An 18,545-nucleotide genomic window follows, 5' to 3' on the forward strand; every position below is an offset into this window, starting at 1 on the left:
GTGTGTGTGTGTGTGTGTGTGTGTGTGTGTGTGTGTTTTTTAATACCAAAGAAGCCGAGGCTTATTGATGGAACAAAAACGACAGAGACGGAGAGCGAGAGGAAATGGAGATGATGTGAAAGAGACAAGGAATTAAAAAACAAGAAAAGGGGGAAAGAAAGAGGAACAGAGAGAAAAAGAATGAAGGGATAGAAAAGAAAGCAAAATATGGCGGGAAAGAGTGACAAATATGCCTCAGATATGGAAGAAAAAGTGACAGAGCTGTGGAATCCCAGCTGAATGGGCCTTGATTAACTGTGACACAGGGTCAAAGCAGGGCCTCAGTCTGCTGGGGCCTGGCTTAGGAAAATTATATGTGTGTGTATGTGTGAATGTGCAAGTGTAAGCAACTGTAATTTGCACTTCTGAGACATGTGAATACAGTTTCTAAGACATGATACACAACGGGCGGTCGGGTGAGTTTATACTAAGTTGAAAGTAAATACACATAAAAACCTCATGTTACTGTGGTGGAGGCAGCTGAAGATGAGGGTTTTGGTTTTAGAATGTGACAATTTAGCTTAATAATTCAGCTCACATTTTGTATGTATCTCTTGTTTATTTAAATGAATGTTTAAACAGGGTTAAATGAGAAGATCAAAACTTTTATCATGACTGTACAAAAGCTGAATGTAAAACAAGTCTTAGGGTCTTGTCATCACTGTGAGGTTGCTGACCAACCAATAGACACAAATAGTGAGATACTGGAGTTTGTTGGTTTGTTTGTTTTTTAACCTTTGGACAGAGTCAATCTAGCTCCCTCCTCCTGCTTCAGGGACAGAACGAAATAACAACACTTACAAAGAATGTGTTTTTTTTTTTTTTTGGCCAGTCACATTAGGGCTGATACTCAATCTTCATAATAAGGTTAGCATAATAAGATATTCTGATACTGACATGGTGTATTGGATCACATGCATCTCTCACTTGTGATGAATGAGGTCAAATTCTTAAAACCAACTACTTGCTTCATGTTCTGCGGTATCCTGTAGCCGCCACCATAATCATATGGTTCCTGTGTGTATAAACTTTCTTTATGCACTTGCACATACATGGCTGTGGATGTGTGTGAAATGCATGTACGATTTGACATTTTGTACATTTAGTGAATGTATATATACATTCATGTTTAAGTTTTACAATATCCACATGTTCTGGGGAGTAAGTAACCCTGAAGACAAAATATTTTCATATACTGTCAGTATGTACAAGAGTGTATATGTGAATGCATCTGTAAGCATCTGCACGATATGTATATACAATATATGTATATTTAAAGTGTGCATGCACCCACATATTTTTTAATCTGTTACAGGCCTCACCTGGGGACTGACGCTGGGGCCATAGCCCATGCCCGGCGAGTTCATGGAGTGAGGGCCCATGGGTGAGCTTATGACAGAGAAGGGTGAGGCCATGCCGTTCATGGGTGAACTCAGCGTGCTGATGGGAGAGTGGAGAGAGCCAGAGGGTCCCATGGACGTTGGGCTGAGCAGAGACGGGTGCATTCCCCGGTGGGATGTGGGTGAGCCCAAGGGCGAGGAGGTCATCTGGCCTGAAGAGTCTGTTCAGAAAAATAAAAAAAAGGAAGGACATTAGAACGAAAGCATTTTATCTTGAAGATGTCAGCGGAGACTGGTGTATTGATTGGTCATTGTTTCACTGTATAAAAATTTGTTTTACATCTTGTGGCTTTTCATGTTAAAGAGGGACCTTTTCAGCAGTGATACAGTTGAACATGGATATAAATAAATGAATGAATAAAACAACAGAACAAACGTTTATGATTTACAAAATGAAGCAGATAAAACCACATGTACTCTGAAACTAACAGATTTTTAAAAAACATTTTCATACTCTAGTTTGAGTTTTTTTCCCAACCAGAGCTGTTGGCACCAAGAATCCAGCACATCTGGTGAAGTGTGAAAACAGTTGTCGAATCTGAGCACCGTCCAGGAAAATGGACAATTCAGCAAAAACACTTGAGACAATTAAATCTGCCCATAGCTCTTATTGAAAAGAGGAAAAAACGTAACATGAGAGTCGGTGAAGGCTTCCTATCTCTACACAGTAGAGTGGATCTGTCCCTCAAAGAGAAGAGTTGACCTCTTCACGAGTGCTTCCCTCAGGGATCTGTGAGGACAGGATGTATATCTATAATGCATGTGGCTGATGAAAGGGGTAGTGGGCCCAGCAGCAACCATGTTTCCTAGAAATTACGTTTCTATACTGCTAAGCTGCAACAGCAAATCTGTTTTGTGGGAAACATAATCGCTGACTGGATTAACATCACATACATTAACAGCAGCGGAGCTTCTTGGAGGTGGTTGGGGTGGATGGTTAAAGTTTGGTTAGGGGAAAGATTCTGGTGGGAAACTAACAAGCTGTCTGTGAACATTTACAAACATGTTCAGTCATAACAGATTTGCAACTTGTGATATAAGCACAGAACGTTTACAGAAAACTTAATGTGGTCAGATCTTAGTCAGGGTTGCCGGGAGAATTTAAAACACAATGTTGTATCGCAGCTGAGGGGAAACATGCACCAAGATTGAAGTCAGGGAGAGTGATAAAGATAGAGGCATATATACAAGCTCATGTTCTTTCTGTCTTTCCTCTCCCTCCTACACTTAGTCCTATACTCTTCACCTTGTATGAGCGGGCCATCTTCCCATCAGCTGTCAGTGCTGAGGATATAGGACAGACAGGAGTGTGAGCAGAGAAAGAGGATACTGTGGTGTGTCACTGAGAGTTTGGCAATAGGGCTGTATGTGCACTGATAGTAACTCCCTCCCCTCCTGTCTTGTCTTTCAACACCACCCTCTACTCTCTCTCTTATTCCTCATTTATGATCATGTCTGTCTTTGCTGCTATCTGCCTTTCCTTCTCTGTCCCTCTCTTACTTCTATCTAATCTGTACATCATGGAGGAGGGAGCCATCCTCTTCTGTGCTTCAATTTTCTTCCAGAATATTTACCTAATTTGTGTCTAATGGACAAGCTAGCAGCTATTTTGATTAGTACATTTTCAAGCAAATGCCTAACACTCACCCTTAAATGTGAAAATTTTAGCTTTTCCTTGTTACATTATCATGAAGTGAATATTTTAGGATTTTAGACTGTTGTTTGCACATTATAAGACATCTGAATATGTCATGTATTTTTTTTAGTTGCCCACAAATTAATTTTTCTATGTCACAGTACTATGACAGTAGTCTATGGTGAGGAGGACACTTTCATGGCAATACAAGACTTACAGAAATTTTGCATCAAAGTGATGACATACATTTTTCAAGTAGTTAAAAGACATTTCCACATCATGATTCTATCTTTTAACCATTCCTCAATCCATTTTCCCATAAATGTTTAATTTACCATATAAAATCATGTATACACTGAGCTAGAACGACTTATTCAAAACACCGCCCCCATGCAGCTGATATAAGACAGCTTAGGTTCACCCCTGTTGGTCTGTTGTCCTAACATACCCTGCTTTTATACCCTGTCCTATTTTGACTCTACAACTTTGCTCTCTCTGCAGTGGGGACATGGATGTGTTATGTAATGAGTGAGAGCGTGGCTTGTCTATCACACTCCGACGTTTCATAAGTGACCAGGTTCCTCTGTTTATGCGCAGTGGAATAAAACTGACGGATGGCTCAATTAGTTGACAGCCGAGAGTAAAGAGCCCCATTCACAGAATTTTTCCTGGAGTGCTTTGACTCTGTCCCAGCTGACTTTACAGGAATATTTTGTGTGTTTGTGTGTTTTTTTTGCTGTGTTCCTGTCGTAAAATGGCTTGTGAATGTAGGACAAAAAAGGGTGAATCTTTGCATCTTTCTCCCTGCATCAGCAATCCTCAGAGCAACAACCTAACTGCCAGCTGAGCCAAGCCAAACACTTCCTGCACATCCTGCTTTGCCTCACGAGCACTTCCTGTAAGCACACACACATACATATACACATGGCCCCTATCCTTTTGAAAACAAACACACATCCTTCTTAATAAAGGGCTAACAGCAGCTCTGCATCTAGCTGTATTAGTTCTGTGTTTAATCCTCTGACTGATACCCCTTGAGCTTATATCCCTCTGATTACAGTTTTTTTTTTCCTAAAATGCGCCCACACACGTAATTCCTGAAAAAAAAATAAATAAATAAAAACTCTCCCTGAGCCAGCAATTCCCATAACCCTTCTCCAATTGGGTTTTAATTCAGGCAGATAAAGCGAGCTGTGGTATTAAGGCTGCCAATCTGCCATTGTAGGTCTCAGCAGGGGGGGAGCTTGGCTGACAGAGTCCCAGCAAGGCCCCACCTCGAGGGGGATGACAGAGACGGGCTGGGAGGTAGATCAGCCTGTTTATGTCTCTTTCACTCCCATTCATTCCTTATGTCTTTCTCTATTTTTTGGAGGGGAGGAACAAACAGAGCAGAACATTAACTGAAAACTCTCCAAAAATCCTCTCTCATGTTCTTTTTTCCAGATGACCATGAATCTATGTGGTCATATTGTATGTGAATGGTCTTATTTGGGCAAAGCTCCCAGAACATATACATATCTCAAAGCAAAATGCGTGTGTGTGTGTGTTTGCACGTCTCTGTGTGTATGTTTATTCTTGTTGGGGTTGGGTTGCCAGTGTAGGATTACAGCAGGATGAAAAGGACTCTGTCCTAATCCTCCCCAGAGAGGAGAGGAGAGGAGTGGAGAGGAGGAGAGAGGAGAGGAGAGGAAAAACGAAGGAGGTGAGAAGAGGAAACAAGGAATGGTGGAAAGAGGACATGAAAAGATTAATGAAAGAAGAGGAAACAAGAAGAGGACAGGAAAAAAATGACTTATGAGAAGAGGAGAGAAGGGGAAGAACTAAAGATGTATGAGCAGGGAAGAGGAGAGGAAACAAGGAGAGGAAACAAATAAGGACAGGAGGACAGAGAGAGGTATAAGGATGTATGAGGAGAAAAATAGAGGAACAAGTATGGAAGGAGAGTAGGTGAAAAGGTGCACGAGGGGAGGAGAGGAAACATGGAGGAGAGAAAGGAAGGAGAGGAGAGAAGAGAGGAAAGGAGAAAAGGAAAGACAGGAAAGACAAGAAAGTTAAGACAATATAAGAAAAACGGAAGAGGAAAGGAAAGGAATGGAGAGTTCTTTTACACTGACACTGCAGCCTGCATTTTTTTTATATACCTAATTTCATTTCAACCTGTTGAACTGGAAAGGGAAACATGTTTTACGAGCAGTCTTGAGAAAACACTGCAAGCTCCAGCAACCGTTTGTACTACCTGCAAAAAGCATAAAATAAACATGATTGCAAGATTAGTGTGTGTATATAAAGCAAATAGGTGAGCAAGGGCAGGGCAGGGGGAGGGGGCGGTAGAAACATAGTGAAGCATCTAAGAAGTGAGTGGCAGTCCTCCAGGTCTCCTGAATGCCAATACACAAAATATTTAGACAGGGGTTGAAAAGTGCTTCTGAGCCTTGTCGTTTGCAGCCTCACCTGTCAATTGGCTTGGATCGCTAGGCACACAAAAGCACAACTGACAGCTACAAATAAGCAAATTAGGACCCATCTTACTGGCAGGCGTAGACAGAGTTCTCCACTTATCACTTCTTTACTGCACACAAGCATCTCCTATTTCTAAACAATGCTTCCCTCCCTCGCTCTCTCCTATTTTTTTTGCTCTTTTGTTCCACCACTGGGTGTGATTACACAGAGGAAATCTGCCAATTTGTTTTCTGGCTGTTGCAGGCTCGTGAGTGTAGAATATGATAAATGGATGATTGAGATAACAGTAGATGATGAGACGAAAAGGAGACGGTCCTCAACAGGAAAATGACAGTGTATGGCGTTTGTTCAAATGCTCAGAACAACTTATGTTTACAATTTTTTGACAGGTGATCTGCCGTGTTGTGATTAATGACCGTCCTTTCCAGAAATATGACACCTTTCGGCTATTTGTTCAGCAGCAAAGGTGGAAAAGGTACAAATTGTTCAGGTTTGTGAAAAAAGCAAAAGGAATTTTAGACGTGATGTGACTGCCATGGAAAATTTGGTTTCAGGTTCAGCCTTGGCAGCATGATTTGTTGAAAGTAAGTTAAAAATGTTTTAATAAAGAAAGAGAGGTTGAAATCCACTTTAAGGCTGTTCTACAAGAATGGTTGGGCATGCAAAACACCTCACTTCAATGCCAGAGGCTACAGTTCACATGCAGTCCTTCTGATTGTAAACATAGTTCTTATACACATGAAGGTGAAAACCTCCTAACTAAGTTTTACTTGCCTCAAGTTAACCAGATCTTAACTATAAAGGCAGCAGGTCAGCAAACACTCACATGACTCATTTTTGGAACAGTCATACAAGTCATATTGGGAGGCAGTGACAATCTATTTTGACATTTGGGTATGAGAGAAAGAGAAGCTTCATCTGTGGTCACTGACACTCTATTTGTTAGTAGGGGAAAGCATATCCTGAAGGAACAAAGCGGAGGGTGCACTATTTGTCAGCTAAACATAGCCTGTGGTGAGAGGTGACAGACTGAAGGCTGAGACGGCCACTGTAACACAAACCTACCCGACTTTCCATCTCTCCTTAATTCCTTTTGTCTTTTGCAACCTCTCTCGACTGCGTGGGTCGGGTCAGACACAAGACTCTACTGATAAAAAGGGACAACAGCTGTCTCTGCAGAGAGGGTTCTTCCCAACTACTGGTTCCCAATTGTGGAGGAGTCTCAAGATACAAATGAGGGGTTGGGCAACGATACACATACAAGAAAGATACAAATACAAATGTTTATTTTGGTCTTGTTAAAAATATGTTAAAACATACTTTTATTGTGAAGTTTACAACTGTGAGTGATTAGGCTTTTTCCCTTTTCATAATATTTATGCAGGCTTAATCCATTTTTTAGTTAGTTTTTAATTTCCACACGGGATGGAAAAGCATGCCTCCCTCACTTTTGTTGTTACTATGACCTCAAGACAATTAGTGAGTGACGTACTGTTTGACTTAGTGTGCAATTTTTGATACATTTTGAAAAAAATTCTCAATCATGAGCGTGTGCCTTTGCACAGGCAGACAGATGCTCATTTTTCACTCTGCGGTTAACTCTCCTCCTCTATTATTCATCTACTAGTGCCACAGTGGAGATTTAGTGGATCACCAGGGCGTGGGATGCAGCAAAAACAGAAAGGGAGAGCTCATAAATCTGAGTAAATCACATACTTTATGTTCATTTACCGTTTTTGCCTTTAAATCTCGCCACTCGTGACAGTCAATAGGCAACGATCATGATGATTTGGGTAGTTTGCGCTCACAAAAGAATGCACACAGCCGTCCCAGCTTTAGGTTAATACCACTACAGCTTCTGTCCAATCCCATATTCTTTGACTTTGTTAGATCTTTCACTACAGTACAAAAACACGCACACACACAAATATCCAGACTGGCTCCATTCAGATGCTTGCACAAACAATGGGTTTTCTATACCACCCTGCTGGCAATGGGTCAGCTGACGGATGATGGCATTGGTGAGACAGCAGCCAGGAAAAAAAAAGATCATTTCATGGATTGACTTTGGCACAAATGAAGCAGTCATGAGTCACTTGCACCTACACCACTGCACATTAGCAAACTGCGGCTCCTCTGACAGAGAACTGGATGAAGCTGCAGCCCAACAACAATGATGCAACCCAACCTCCCAACCTCCCAACTCCCCCCCCCCCCCCCCCCCCCCCCCCCCCGTTGATTTGAGGCGACAAGCTGATTTTTCTGTGATTCACAGGGACGTTTTAGGAGAGGCAGGTGAGTCAGTTTTTGAAGCGCACGGAGCACCGCAGCACAGTCTGGATGAAACGCTAGTCATTAGCATTTCTCCGGATGTGTTCAGAGGAAGAGGAGAGAAGAGGGGGGAAAAGATACAACAAAAAAACCCAAGAGATTTAGTCAGTTGCGTAAAAACCCAGATCCCAAAATAACACAGGAGTTGGTATAACAGCTTCATTTTTGGAGTTTTGCCGCTGATGTCTATATCACCATGACGACAGCAGGCTGATGTTTTACTCAGTCTTCCATGATGCTCTGTGTGCGTGTTTCTGTGTGTTTCAGCAATTACATGATTATTCATCAGCTTATTGTCATCATCACACTTCTGTGATTAAAATTAAATACTGAAGTGAACATGTTTTGAGTGCTGCACATATACACGCAGTATATAGTTTGTGTGTGTGTCTGTGTGCTCATCAATTAGGGAATGTGTCTCTACTGTCTTCCACAAAGCACACAGGTCCAAAGAGTAAATATCCCAGTCTGACTTTAGATAGGGAAGAGGTAGTGGGAGTCTGTGTGTGTTTAGGGTGGGTGGGAGCTGGTGTAAGGGCGGGGCCACAACTGGCAGGTGAAATGTCGACATGAAAAAAACATGAGGAGTTACCTTTGCACTGCACTTTTTTATATGCTTAAAGTAAGTTTATTATTTTTCAGGTAGTGCTCAGAATTAATGGCAATTAATTTTCTGGTTGTTTTGAGACTACTAAATAAATACAGCATTGCCAGATTTTCTATTATACATTGGGGCTATCTACATTGCCAGGGTTTTTGAAGCTTTTCAGATGTTTGATTATTTTCCATCTTTATGAGCCCTTTGAAGCATGATTCTCATTGACGATCATTCAAACGTATTACTTTCCCTTGTTGTGAACCATTTCTACAACAACTGGTTAAGGCCCTCTGCAATGTACCAAAGACCTTCCTGTTTCACTACTACATAAAAACACCAGTTTTCTTCCTGTATTCTTCTCATGTACCCTGCTAGAAAGCTATTTTTGTCCAATAAACAGACACATAGTGCGAGAGGTATTTTTATTCAGCCTGATGTAGACAGTGCGGCCACACTGAACAGAGAAAATGTACACTTTTGAAGTCCTGATGCCTCATTTCTGGCTTGATGATGGTTCCTCCTTTTTATACCTTATTTTGTCAGAACATCTCACTCATTACTACATGACAGGAAGCTAGAAAGTTCACATCTTAATGTGAATATGGAAACCTGAGACTGATCAGAACAAATTCTGATAGAAAACAATGTACAAAAGATCCAATGAGAAATGAGTAGTTGCAGATAGTACCATTTGATCAACACCTCTGAGACTTGGAGCTGAGCAGAGGACATCACAGCCTTATTAAATGCACAAGGGACGTTTGACGCAAACAGGGTTTTGTTCTTAGTCGTTTGTTCTCCTTGGTCTTTGTACTTTTTATAATCCCCTCACAATTTAATATACAGTGCAGGAGAAAATAACACACAAGGTTTTTCCCCTCACTCTCATTACTTTTAATCCTACATCCTCATTACACCAAGCAAGACAAGTGAAACAGAAGGTGCAAAAAGCCACGCGGAGATAAGGGCGTTTGCTTTAACAGGAACTTCTCTCTTGATGAGATATTATCAGACAGAGCAGCTGCAACTATACAGTAGCTGGATCTTTGTGACAGTTCTAATCAAAAGTATGCAAGCCCTCTTTTTTACTGTCAGTTAAGGCCCCTATCTGTTGGCATCCATGATCCAACATGAGCAAAAGAAAATGTGTGATAAGTGGCAGAAAAGAACCAAAACAGGCCACCCATAATTTCACAGTAGGTGGGCCACTAACAACCATCATTTGATACACTGTGTTGATATAAACCAATTCTTTTTGCTTGCTGAAACAACTGCCCTCATTAAAGACTTAATGCTTTCCCTCCCACCTTCCCTCTACTCTTTTCAGTCTCTCACAAGCTCCCTTTATTTTCCTCCCATTTCCCAATTCATTCCCCTGATAGCCATGTGGATGAGAGCGGCAGCTCCTGGGGCACGTCAGTGCCCTCAGTAACTCTTAAGTGTCTGAAGAGGCCATGGAGCCGTGGCTGGCTGTGGCTGGGTGCCAGCTAAGCCACAGATTACTGGCGCTATTGCTAACTGTGCCCCGACAGCCAACACTCTGATCTGCTGATATGGCCTAATTGTTCTCTTTAGCTCAGAGGTGATATACCATCTCTCCCTAGCAGCTCACAGCACCAGCTGGCTTTTGAGCAGAGCTGCGCGAGACAGCGCTGACAAAACGCTGCTGAAAGCAGCAGCCTGGAAATACTTCAGTAAAAAATATCCAACATACTACTTGTAATGCTCTAGTCTTACATGTAGACAAGATCGATCTAAAATGATTTGGAGAGAAGCCAAAGGCCAAAGACAGCTTGACCAACATCTGGTTGAGCAACTGGAGAAAATAAAAAGGAAATGAATCAATGTAATGAGTAATATATGTGGTTTTTGCAGCGTTAATGTTTTCTTTAAAGGGCCTTTTAAGAAATTTGGTGCTATCACCAAATGTTTTTTTTGCGAGTTTAATGTCCTTTATTTTTACTTTTTCTTCTCAACACTTAACAGGATTCAGATTGTACAAGCAGATGTGGTACTGACTTCAGATTTGACAAAATGCTATCAAACACATACCCTAAATGGCCTGAGAGCAGTGTGGGGTCCCCATTAGGGGCTTCACCTAATATGGCCCCATTTGAACTACAAATGTGTGCCTTTCCCTCACTGAAAAGAACATATTGCTACATCTGAAACTGACAAGAGAGCAACAAGTGGAGAGTAACTCACAAGATACAAAGAGAGTAAAGATATTACTGAGAAGATGTAATATACAAATGAATAACAGCCAGCGTGGTGAATGCCTCACACTGGCTGTCCTCCGGTTGGTGGCTTATGTCATGAGCAACAACTGACAATAGCAGTTGATCAAAGGCATGGCATGGAGTGATAATTACCACTGCAGCCTGTGGAGCAGCCGTCAGAAGAAGAAGAAGATTACATTTGCAGCTGATGCTCTTCTGCTCTTCTTGAGGATTCATTACTTTTTCAGTAACATGGCAGCTTAGCAAGCAGCAAGGGAACACTAAGTTAATAAACTCCAAGATGTTGAAGAACAACAGGCTTTTTGAATAACCTTAACCAGACAAAGTAGAGGCTCTTGGAAGATTTTTGTCTGCAGACTGATCATTACATGAACACTTCAACTTTGCTGGTCCGATTATCTGTGTCCCGCCATTAAGGAAAAGGGTTGACTTCTTTTCTGCATTATAGATTAGAAAAAAATAAAATACAAGAATAAAAAAATCTGATATTTATCAGACTATTTAAGCCCTCTTAGCTGTCATGTCTGAGAATATTGTGTGAATCCAAGAACTGGGGAAATGCAAGGCAGCCAGGAAGCTATGATTCATCAAGCTTCCTCTTTGGTTGCACCAAGAGATAAAAATCACAACACAGGCTCTTATCTGGCTTGCTCACTGCCAAAGCAGACTTGAAGGCACATGGCCGAGCATATACATATACACACAAACACAGAGAGATAATAACATGACAGCAAAGCACAAGATTGAGCGCAACTGAACAAGAGCAGTTGCAAAAAATCTGATAACTGCTTTTGATTACTTTTCTCAGTTGTGTTTTCATAGCTTTTAACAAAAGTAAATCAGGTGCAGTAACGCAACATTGATCTCAAGCAGGTGTTCAAGTCAGAATACTAACATTGTATAATGAAATGAAAGAAAAAATGCATTCTACAAAGGTTGGGATACGACATATTTGCAGATGTGAGTGAGAAAAGTTATGCAGGCAAATTGGTCAGTCCTGACACACCAAAGGAACGTGAATTAGGAGTTGATCACATGCAGCTAAAAGATTTTAACCTCTTGTCACTGCCCTTTAGCTAATACAGGAAATCAGTCCGTACCACATGCAATAACATAGACATTTCTGAAACCAAACACCAAACTCCTTTCCAAGCACACCTGGTCTGGGCATGGAGCTAGTTCTAGGGTCGGACAATAAATAAAACTTATCAAATAATATGCATATCTCACCAATCTAAATAATCCAAATTGCAATTAAGTGCGTATCAAGAATTCAGACCAGAGACTAGTGGTCTTCATCTTAAACCAAAAAGTCCAGTTTTGGATCTATTCAAAACAGAGAATGTAAATAAGAAGGACTGGATGACAAATGAATCTACAAGGTGTGTCCGCTCACTTTCTAAGTGCCTTGTTATGACTCACTGGTAATAAAGCTGTCAGTCAGCAGAGATTAATTATGCCAATTACTAAGGAGGAAAAACAAACTGTCCCTTCTCTTTGGTGACATCAGGAAGAGGAATTTACCACTTGATGACTTATTCAGAGGCAGCGGATGATTGACAACTTCCATTTGTGTTGAAGAAGTACTGAAGCACATCAAAAGTTGAGTAGTGTGTGTCTGCTGCGTGTGTGTGTGTGTGTGTGTGTGTGTGTGTGTGTTCCTGGCCAACACTTGGACTGAGCCCAAGGCAGATGCTGGTGAACACGGCGCCCCATGTCCAACCCCCCTGAATTTTGAGAGGCAGTATCACGGCCCATAAAAATGGTTACTGTTCTCTTACACAAAGACGGACATGTTTAGATGTGATTTAGGATAACAGATCCTTTTCAATTTGTGTCAGCTCAGGCAAAAGAAGCTGGTTCACATTTAGGTTTTGGGTCACAGAAATAATATCAGAGCCTTTCTTCAGTGGAAAGCTTGAATTTATTGACTATATTACAAGCCTTTGAGACATTCCCCTCCTCTTTTTCTTTCATTTTTTTCCCTCTGATTATTATTCTTTTGTTCTAGGCTGTGAGGTGCTGGTCTGTTTGTAATGAAATCCAAATGCAGAAGGTTCTGGCTCCTGGCCTTGAGCTGGAACTGCCCCCCCGCCCCCCCGGGAACAAGCTTTAGATAAAGGGAAAGAGGAGGATGGGCAGAGACAGACTGATCGATAGACAAACACATAGAAAGAGAGATAGAGAGATTTATAGACTGATACGGGATATTCAAATGGGGAGCAGGAGGAAAGGAAAGTGCGAGAAGGTCTCTCAGAGAAAGCTGGAGATTGTGGGGGCCAGTCAGAGGGGATGGAAGGGGTGGTGGTGGTGGGGTGGTGGAGTTCGGCGTCGATGGGAAACTATGCGTGTACGTGCTGCAGGAAGAGGCCTCGTGAGCCGGGGGGAACACACACACGCCTCAATACAAGGAGGGTGGGTGTGGGGGTGGGGGGTTGCATGTCCTGAAGAGTGTGTGTTCTGTTTGTGATTGTCACTGGAGGAGTGTACTTTGGACCGGTGCGTCGACTCACAGCAAACAAATAACACAAAATCCTGCAGGGGTGGAGGGGCGGGATGTCAGAGGCAACGCCGTATCCAAGATAAATAAACAAAATCATGAAAATATAGCTGCATTGAGTGATGAGGCTCGACCTTAACGCGCCCTCTCGTCCGCCCCTTCTCCTGCTCAATTGCACACAGACAGCCCGTCCAGTACACACAAAATCAATTAACTTTTGGCCCAATATCAATAAAATAAGTCACATGGACAACTCAAACAGCTTAAGTCAACAGTGTAACCTGAATACTTCACTGAATGCACTGTCTCAAATGCATATTTCATGGCAAGTTTCAAATGAGCTCCTTTACTAACACTCATCAAGTGAAAAAATCTAACCCCAACTGAACCAATGGTGCTAAACCTAAAGCTAATTAATCTACAATAATGTAAAACAGAGAGAAAGCAGTAAATCTTCATGCTTGAGAAGCTGAAAATGTTGAAAAATGTCTTAAATGATCGGCTCAATAATCTGATCATGTTTCAGACCTATTTCCATTTCAAATCAGCTTGTTTCAAGAATTATCTGGAAGTGAACATCAGTGTCAGGACAGAAATGAGACAGATCGATGCACTAGAATAAAGAAAAATGACTGTTCACTGTGCATATTTTTGTTATTTGCATCTGCTGTATGAGTCTTTTCTTCCAGAGAACAATGATCATGACTGATTTAAACTGTCTCAGCCTACAGAGATGATTTTCAGGAAGGCATCAGATCAAACAAGGACATGGCTCTCTGGTGATTTACCAGCGTGGGCCATTCTACAGGGGGTTGGAGGCATGTTAAAAAAAAAAAAAAAACCCAAAGATGGTCGGCTGAAGTGTTGTGGGCATCGGCAGGCCCTTAAGTGGAGCTGACATCCATGTGGATGAGAGCCGATGGATGTATGTCTCTTTATCTCTCCCTGGTTTTCTTGTGCTCACGTTTAATTTTCCCCATCCTCCTTCTCCTCTCTCCCTGTTTCCTTCAATTTCTTTCCACATCTTTCCTTCTCCCGTCCCCGCTCATCAGAGGGACTCCCCAGAGGTGGAAGATAATCCCAGTTCGGAGCAGCGAGTCTTTCATGTCCTGGGAAGACATGCTAGTGAGAGTGCTGCCAGCTCTCTTTCCTCTCTACAGATACCTGCATCAGCTTCCTGGCCCCACTGTCTCTTCTCTTTTTCTACCTCCCTGCCCTCTCTCTTCCTTACTGTGATTGTGTTTTCACCCATGTTTATGTTCTCTTTCATTATGAAGGCACATTGGTTCTGCTGGGGACGTGACTAACACTACTAGCTTGTGTTTAGGCAGCACAAACACAACACAAACACCAGGGAGTTGATCTGTCTCCAGGTGCTGGAGTTCAGCAGCAGCACTGACTGCTGCTTCACTCTTTTGTATGCTCTGGATACTAGTGAGGAGCCCCAGGAGGAATGTTACTTCAGAGTGCCGCAAATCCCCAAAGCACCAGTTGCACCCTGGCTAAAAAGTTTTGATTCAGTGACCGTAAAAGACAATTTATTTCTTAAAACAAGTTAATGTAATGAAACCTTAACAGCTTGTCCATGTGCTTTAAAGATCCAACCTCTTACGTGCAATTATCTTTAAATCAATTGTGGACCTGACCCATAACCTGACTTCTACCCTACAAAAGATTCCTATTTTTAACTTAGTTAAAAGTAGCCTTAACTAGGCTAAACAGGGACATTCGATAAATCAGACCACATTATAAAACACACACACAAATGAACTGTTCAGCTTTGCTTTGAGTATTATAACACTTACTATAAGTACTAAGTAACAGAAGGTTAAATGACATTAACAAACACACCATAGAAGCACATTTCATGAATGCCACTAGTCTTATTTTTAGAGGAAAAGACAAATCATACAAAAGCAGACAACACATAAACTCACCAATTCCTATAATGGTTGTTAACGAGAAAACAGTATCAAAAGACTACATCTGCTACATGATGTATTTAATGTCTATGGAAGAAAAAGTTAGACATATGTGATCATGTCCGCAATTCTCAGCTGTACATACAAACACAGGCAAAGCTTTCACACTTTTAAAAGGCAACAAAATGAGTCATTCTTCCAGAGTCTCACCACTAAACAATGATCCCTCAGTCCTATCAAAAGGCTGCCTTTCTGCAAGGAACTTTTTTCCGATGATGCAATGATGCAACACACATTTGCTGTGACATTTGTGCTGGGAAAGTCATTTTCTGGAAGGTCCGTTCCCCAGCGATAAAATCCATATTTCTTTCTGCCTGTGCCTCTCATGGCCTGGATGCCCATGAATTACGTGTTGGGATTGGCTTCACGACAGAGGCCAAATAAAGTGGGTGTTATGATTGGCATGGACAGCCACGGTTGAGAGAAACAGGTGTTGTTCATTGGCTCACACCGATGTGCCCATAGCAGCAGAGCCTTGTGATTGGTGGAGGGAAGACACCACCGCTCTGGGAGGAAGCTTGCTGATGCCGGGCATGTTTGTGGGCACGGGCTGGCCGAGGCGGAGGGAGGAGAGGACGAGGGGGGTAGGGGTGGGGGTGAGTAGAGGGCGCTGCGGAGAACAGACCACCTGGATCACGGGCCTCAAAGGCCGGCCTGACAGAGTCAATCTGAACAACAGTGAACAGAAGACAGCCAGTCTGCTGACTTCCCCTCTCTTGCATTTTCACTGGCAGCTTTCCAACAAACACACGCTGTCCAGCAAGACTTTCAAAAGGAGCTTCAGCTTGGGTTTTTCCACCACGCTAAGGGGGATTTTTTTGTTTGGCTCTTCCCAGTGAAAAGAGCAAGTAGATTAAAATGCTCAAAAACAGTACAAATAGTCAAGAATCATTATTAGTGTGGGTCTTAAAGTATATTGATATGATCAAGGGGTAAAAATTAGGATGCTCTAAAAGAAAAGAGGTGTCTTGTTCTTCACCCAGTGTAAAGCAAGATGAGATTAAAAGGCAGAATGAATGGCAAACTGCCAAAGAATGTCACATTTAATATAATTAATAAAACCCCAAAGAATGGAAAAGCATCCTTTACAACATATTAACAAGTCATTTCTGTTTATAATGAAACTATCTATTTAAGAAATGGAAGGATTCTGATAGTACTGTAAAATACATTTACAAAAGACACTTTTTTTCACATTTTAGAAAATGCTTAAAAAAAGTCCACTTGCATTGGAAACAGGTTAATTTAATTTTACTGCAATAGTATATATAGCTTTTATTTCCTTCTTAAGATGCTTTAAGACCTCAAATGTGATCAAAACGGACACAGTAAGGAGCTTTCTGTACTGTTGACAAACAAAAACTTACAGGACAATGTGGAGTTTGTATCTCATAAGCCCATAAAGAAGCGTGGCAGTTTGAAAGAGTTAACAGTATATTCATGCTGTTTAAGGTCCACGTGGCTGTCACACATTAATCCCTTGCTTCTGTCATCCCCCCAGCCTCTCGACTCAGCCCTTTACACTACAGAGTGAGGCTGACCTGGGCTGACCTAGACACTGGGTTTCTGTCAAGTCTAGGCATGGGCTTCAGACGTGGTGCAACAGGAGTTATTTCTTCACTTAAGTCTCCCTTTTTTCTTCCTTTCTCTTCTAATCTTCACCCATTTTTTCATGATATCCCTGCCTCTCTGTGCTTTGACAAGTTATTTTTTCTGCCCTCGTGACCCTGCATCCTCATCTATGAGGTCATTCAGCCATGACTAAGAGTGGTCCTTAGGGTAAAGAGGGTGTGGGATTCCTCTTCTTTTCCTTGCTGCCTCCAAGGGCACTGTGTGGGGGAGGAGGGCAAGAGAAAACATCCAAACATCAACAGAGGAGAAAGGCTCATCCAAGTTAGCAAACTAATGGGAGAGGCCACTGACAGATAACTCACACACAAAGACACAGCTCCTCATTACCACACACATGCTGCACTGTTTTATTTGGACTCAAAACCATGCGATATGCTGAGACTCAGATGCCTGACTGCCTATCTCCCTTCAGCTGAGAGAAAACTCAGAAACTCTGTCCTCTTGCCATGGGAGTGTCAGAGCAGGACAGTGAGGAGGACAGGACTCCCGCGGTCACACGTTGCCTCTTGAGATAAGTCATGAATCTTTTACAAACACACACACATGCACACACACATGCACACACACTGATATCCCACCCACAGAGACATGATTAACATGCCAATTAGACCAGGAAGCAGCAGGCCTCAAGGCCTCCTTTTTTTTTTTAGCCATAAATAGAATTCAAACACACCATACAGATACAACGCCATGCATGAAAGCACATTGCACACAGGCATGAATGCATAAACATATAGATACCATGAAATCATCAACTGATTCTTCATTCCAATACCCACTCCCATCCACCCACACATAATATACAGATTTAGACATAAATAATAAACATGATTTGCCTCTCATTTGCTTCCTATAACCAGGAATGTGAAAAATAGCCATGGAGGACGCAACACTCAACGATCAGTCAACAGAAAAGTAATAGGCAACTACTGTAATGATTAATTTTTTCATGTTTTCTCATGAGTCATTATTTAATGATTAAAAGAAAGAATTCAAAGAATTCAGAAAACAGAAAGAATTCAATAGAAAAATACACGCTCGCAGAGCCCAAGGAGACATCTTCAAAATGCTTGTTTTACCTGTAGTACAACCCCCTAAAAAACACTCATTCTGCAATAGAGAAAACAGCTAAATTTTACATTTAAGGAGCTGGACCCAATGAAAGTTTGGTATTTATTTTCATAATAAATGACTTCCAACAATTATTTTCAGGACGTGATCGATCAACTAACCATTTCAACAGTATAGCTGAGTTATAGTAGTTGGGTTTTTCCAGACACAAAAGATTTTTAAAAACTGGATGATGGCACCACAGATTCTGGGAGGTTATGATGGGCAGTTGACATTTTACAGATTGATAAATTCAATTACACATATCTAATAGACTCACTGGTTATGAAAATAATCATAGATTCATCTCCACTGTGGAATATGGCACAGAGCGACATGCGGCAGCGTCATCTGAGGGACAGACACTCGGATGAACCAATCTGAGCCCTGAAAGCAGCGCTGCGTGGCTTGGCCTGACGCTGACTGATAGCTGGCTGTGGATCCTGAGGGGCATCGGGAGTTTAATCACCCATAACCGCAATTACAGACATACACGTCAGACTCATAAAGCACTGAAACAAGATGAGTGCCTCCCTCCTCTCCTCCCCTTGGCGCACATCAGCCAAATTCTACTAACACTCAAGGAGGAGCGAGGGAGCTGAGGGCATAAGCTCAGG

General features: G+C 41.9%; 1 protein-coding gene across 2 annotated transcripts in view; it reads right to left on the bottom strand.

Moving 5' to 3' along the window:
- Nucleotides 1-18,545, bottom strand: part of rxraa (retinoid X receptor, alpha a) — a 100,154-nt gene that overhangs the window by 39,090 nt on the left and 42,519 nt on the right. For both annotated transcript variants that reach the window (XM_018671746.2, XM_018671748.2), the window contains exon 3: nt 1,362-1,600. In XM_018671746.2, the coding sequence (XP_018527262.1) occupies nt 1,362-1,600 (239 nt within the window). The remainder of the gene's footprint in view (nt 1-1,361; nt 1,601-18,545) is intronic.

Source organism: Lates calcarifer, linkage group LG9, assembly GCF_001640805.2.
Source record: "Lates calcarifer isolate ASB-BC8 linkage group LG9, TLL_Latcal_v3, whole genome shotgun sequence".
NCBI classification, from domain to species: Eukaryota; Metazoa; Chordata; class Actinopteri; family Centropomidae; genus Lates; species Lates calcarifer.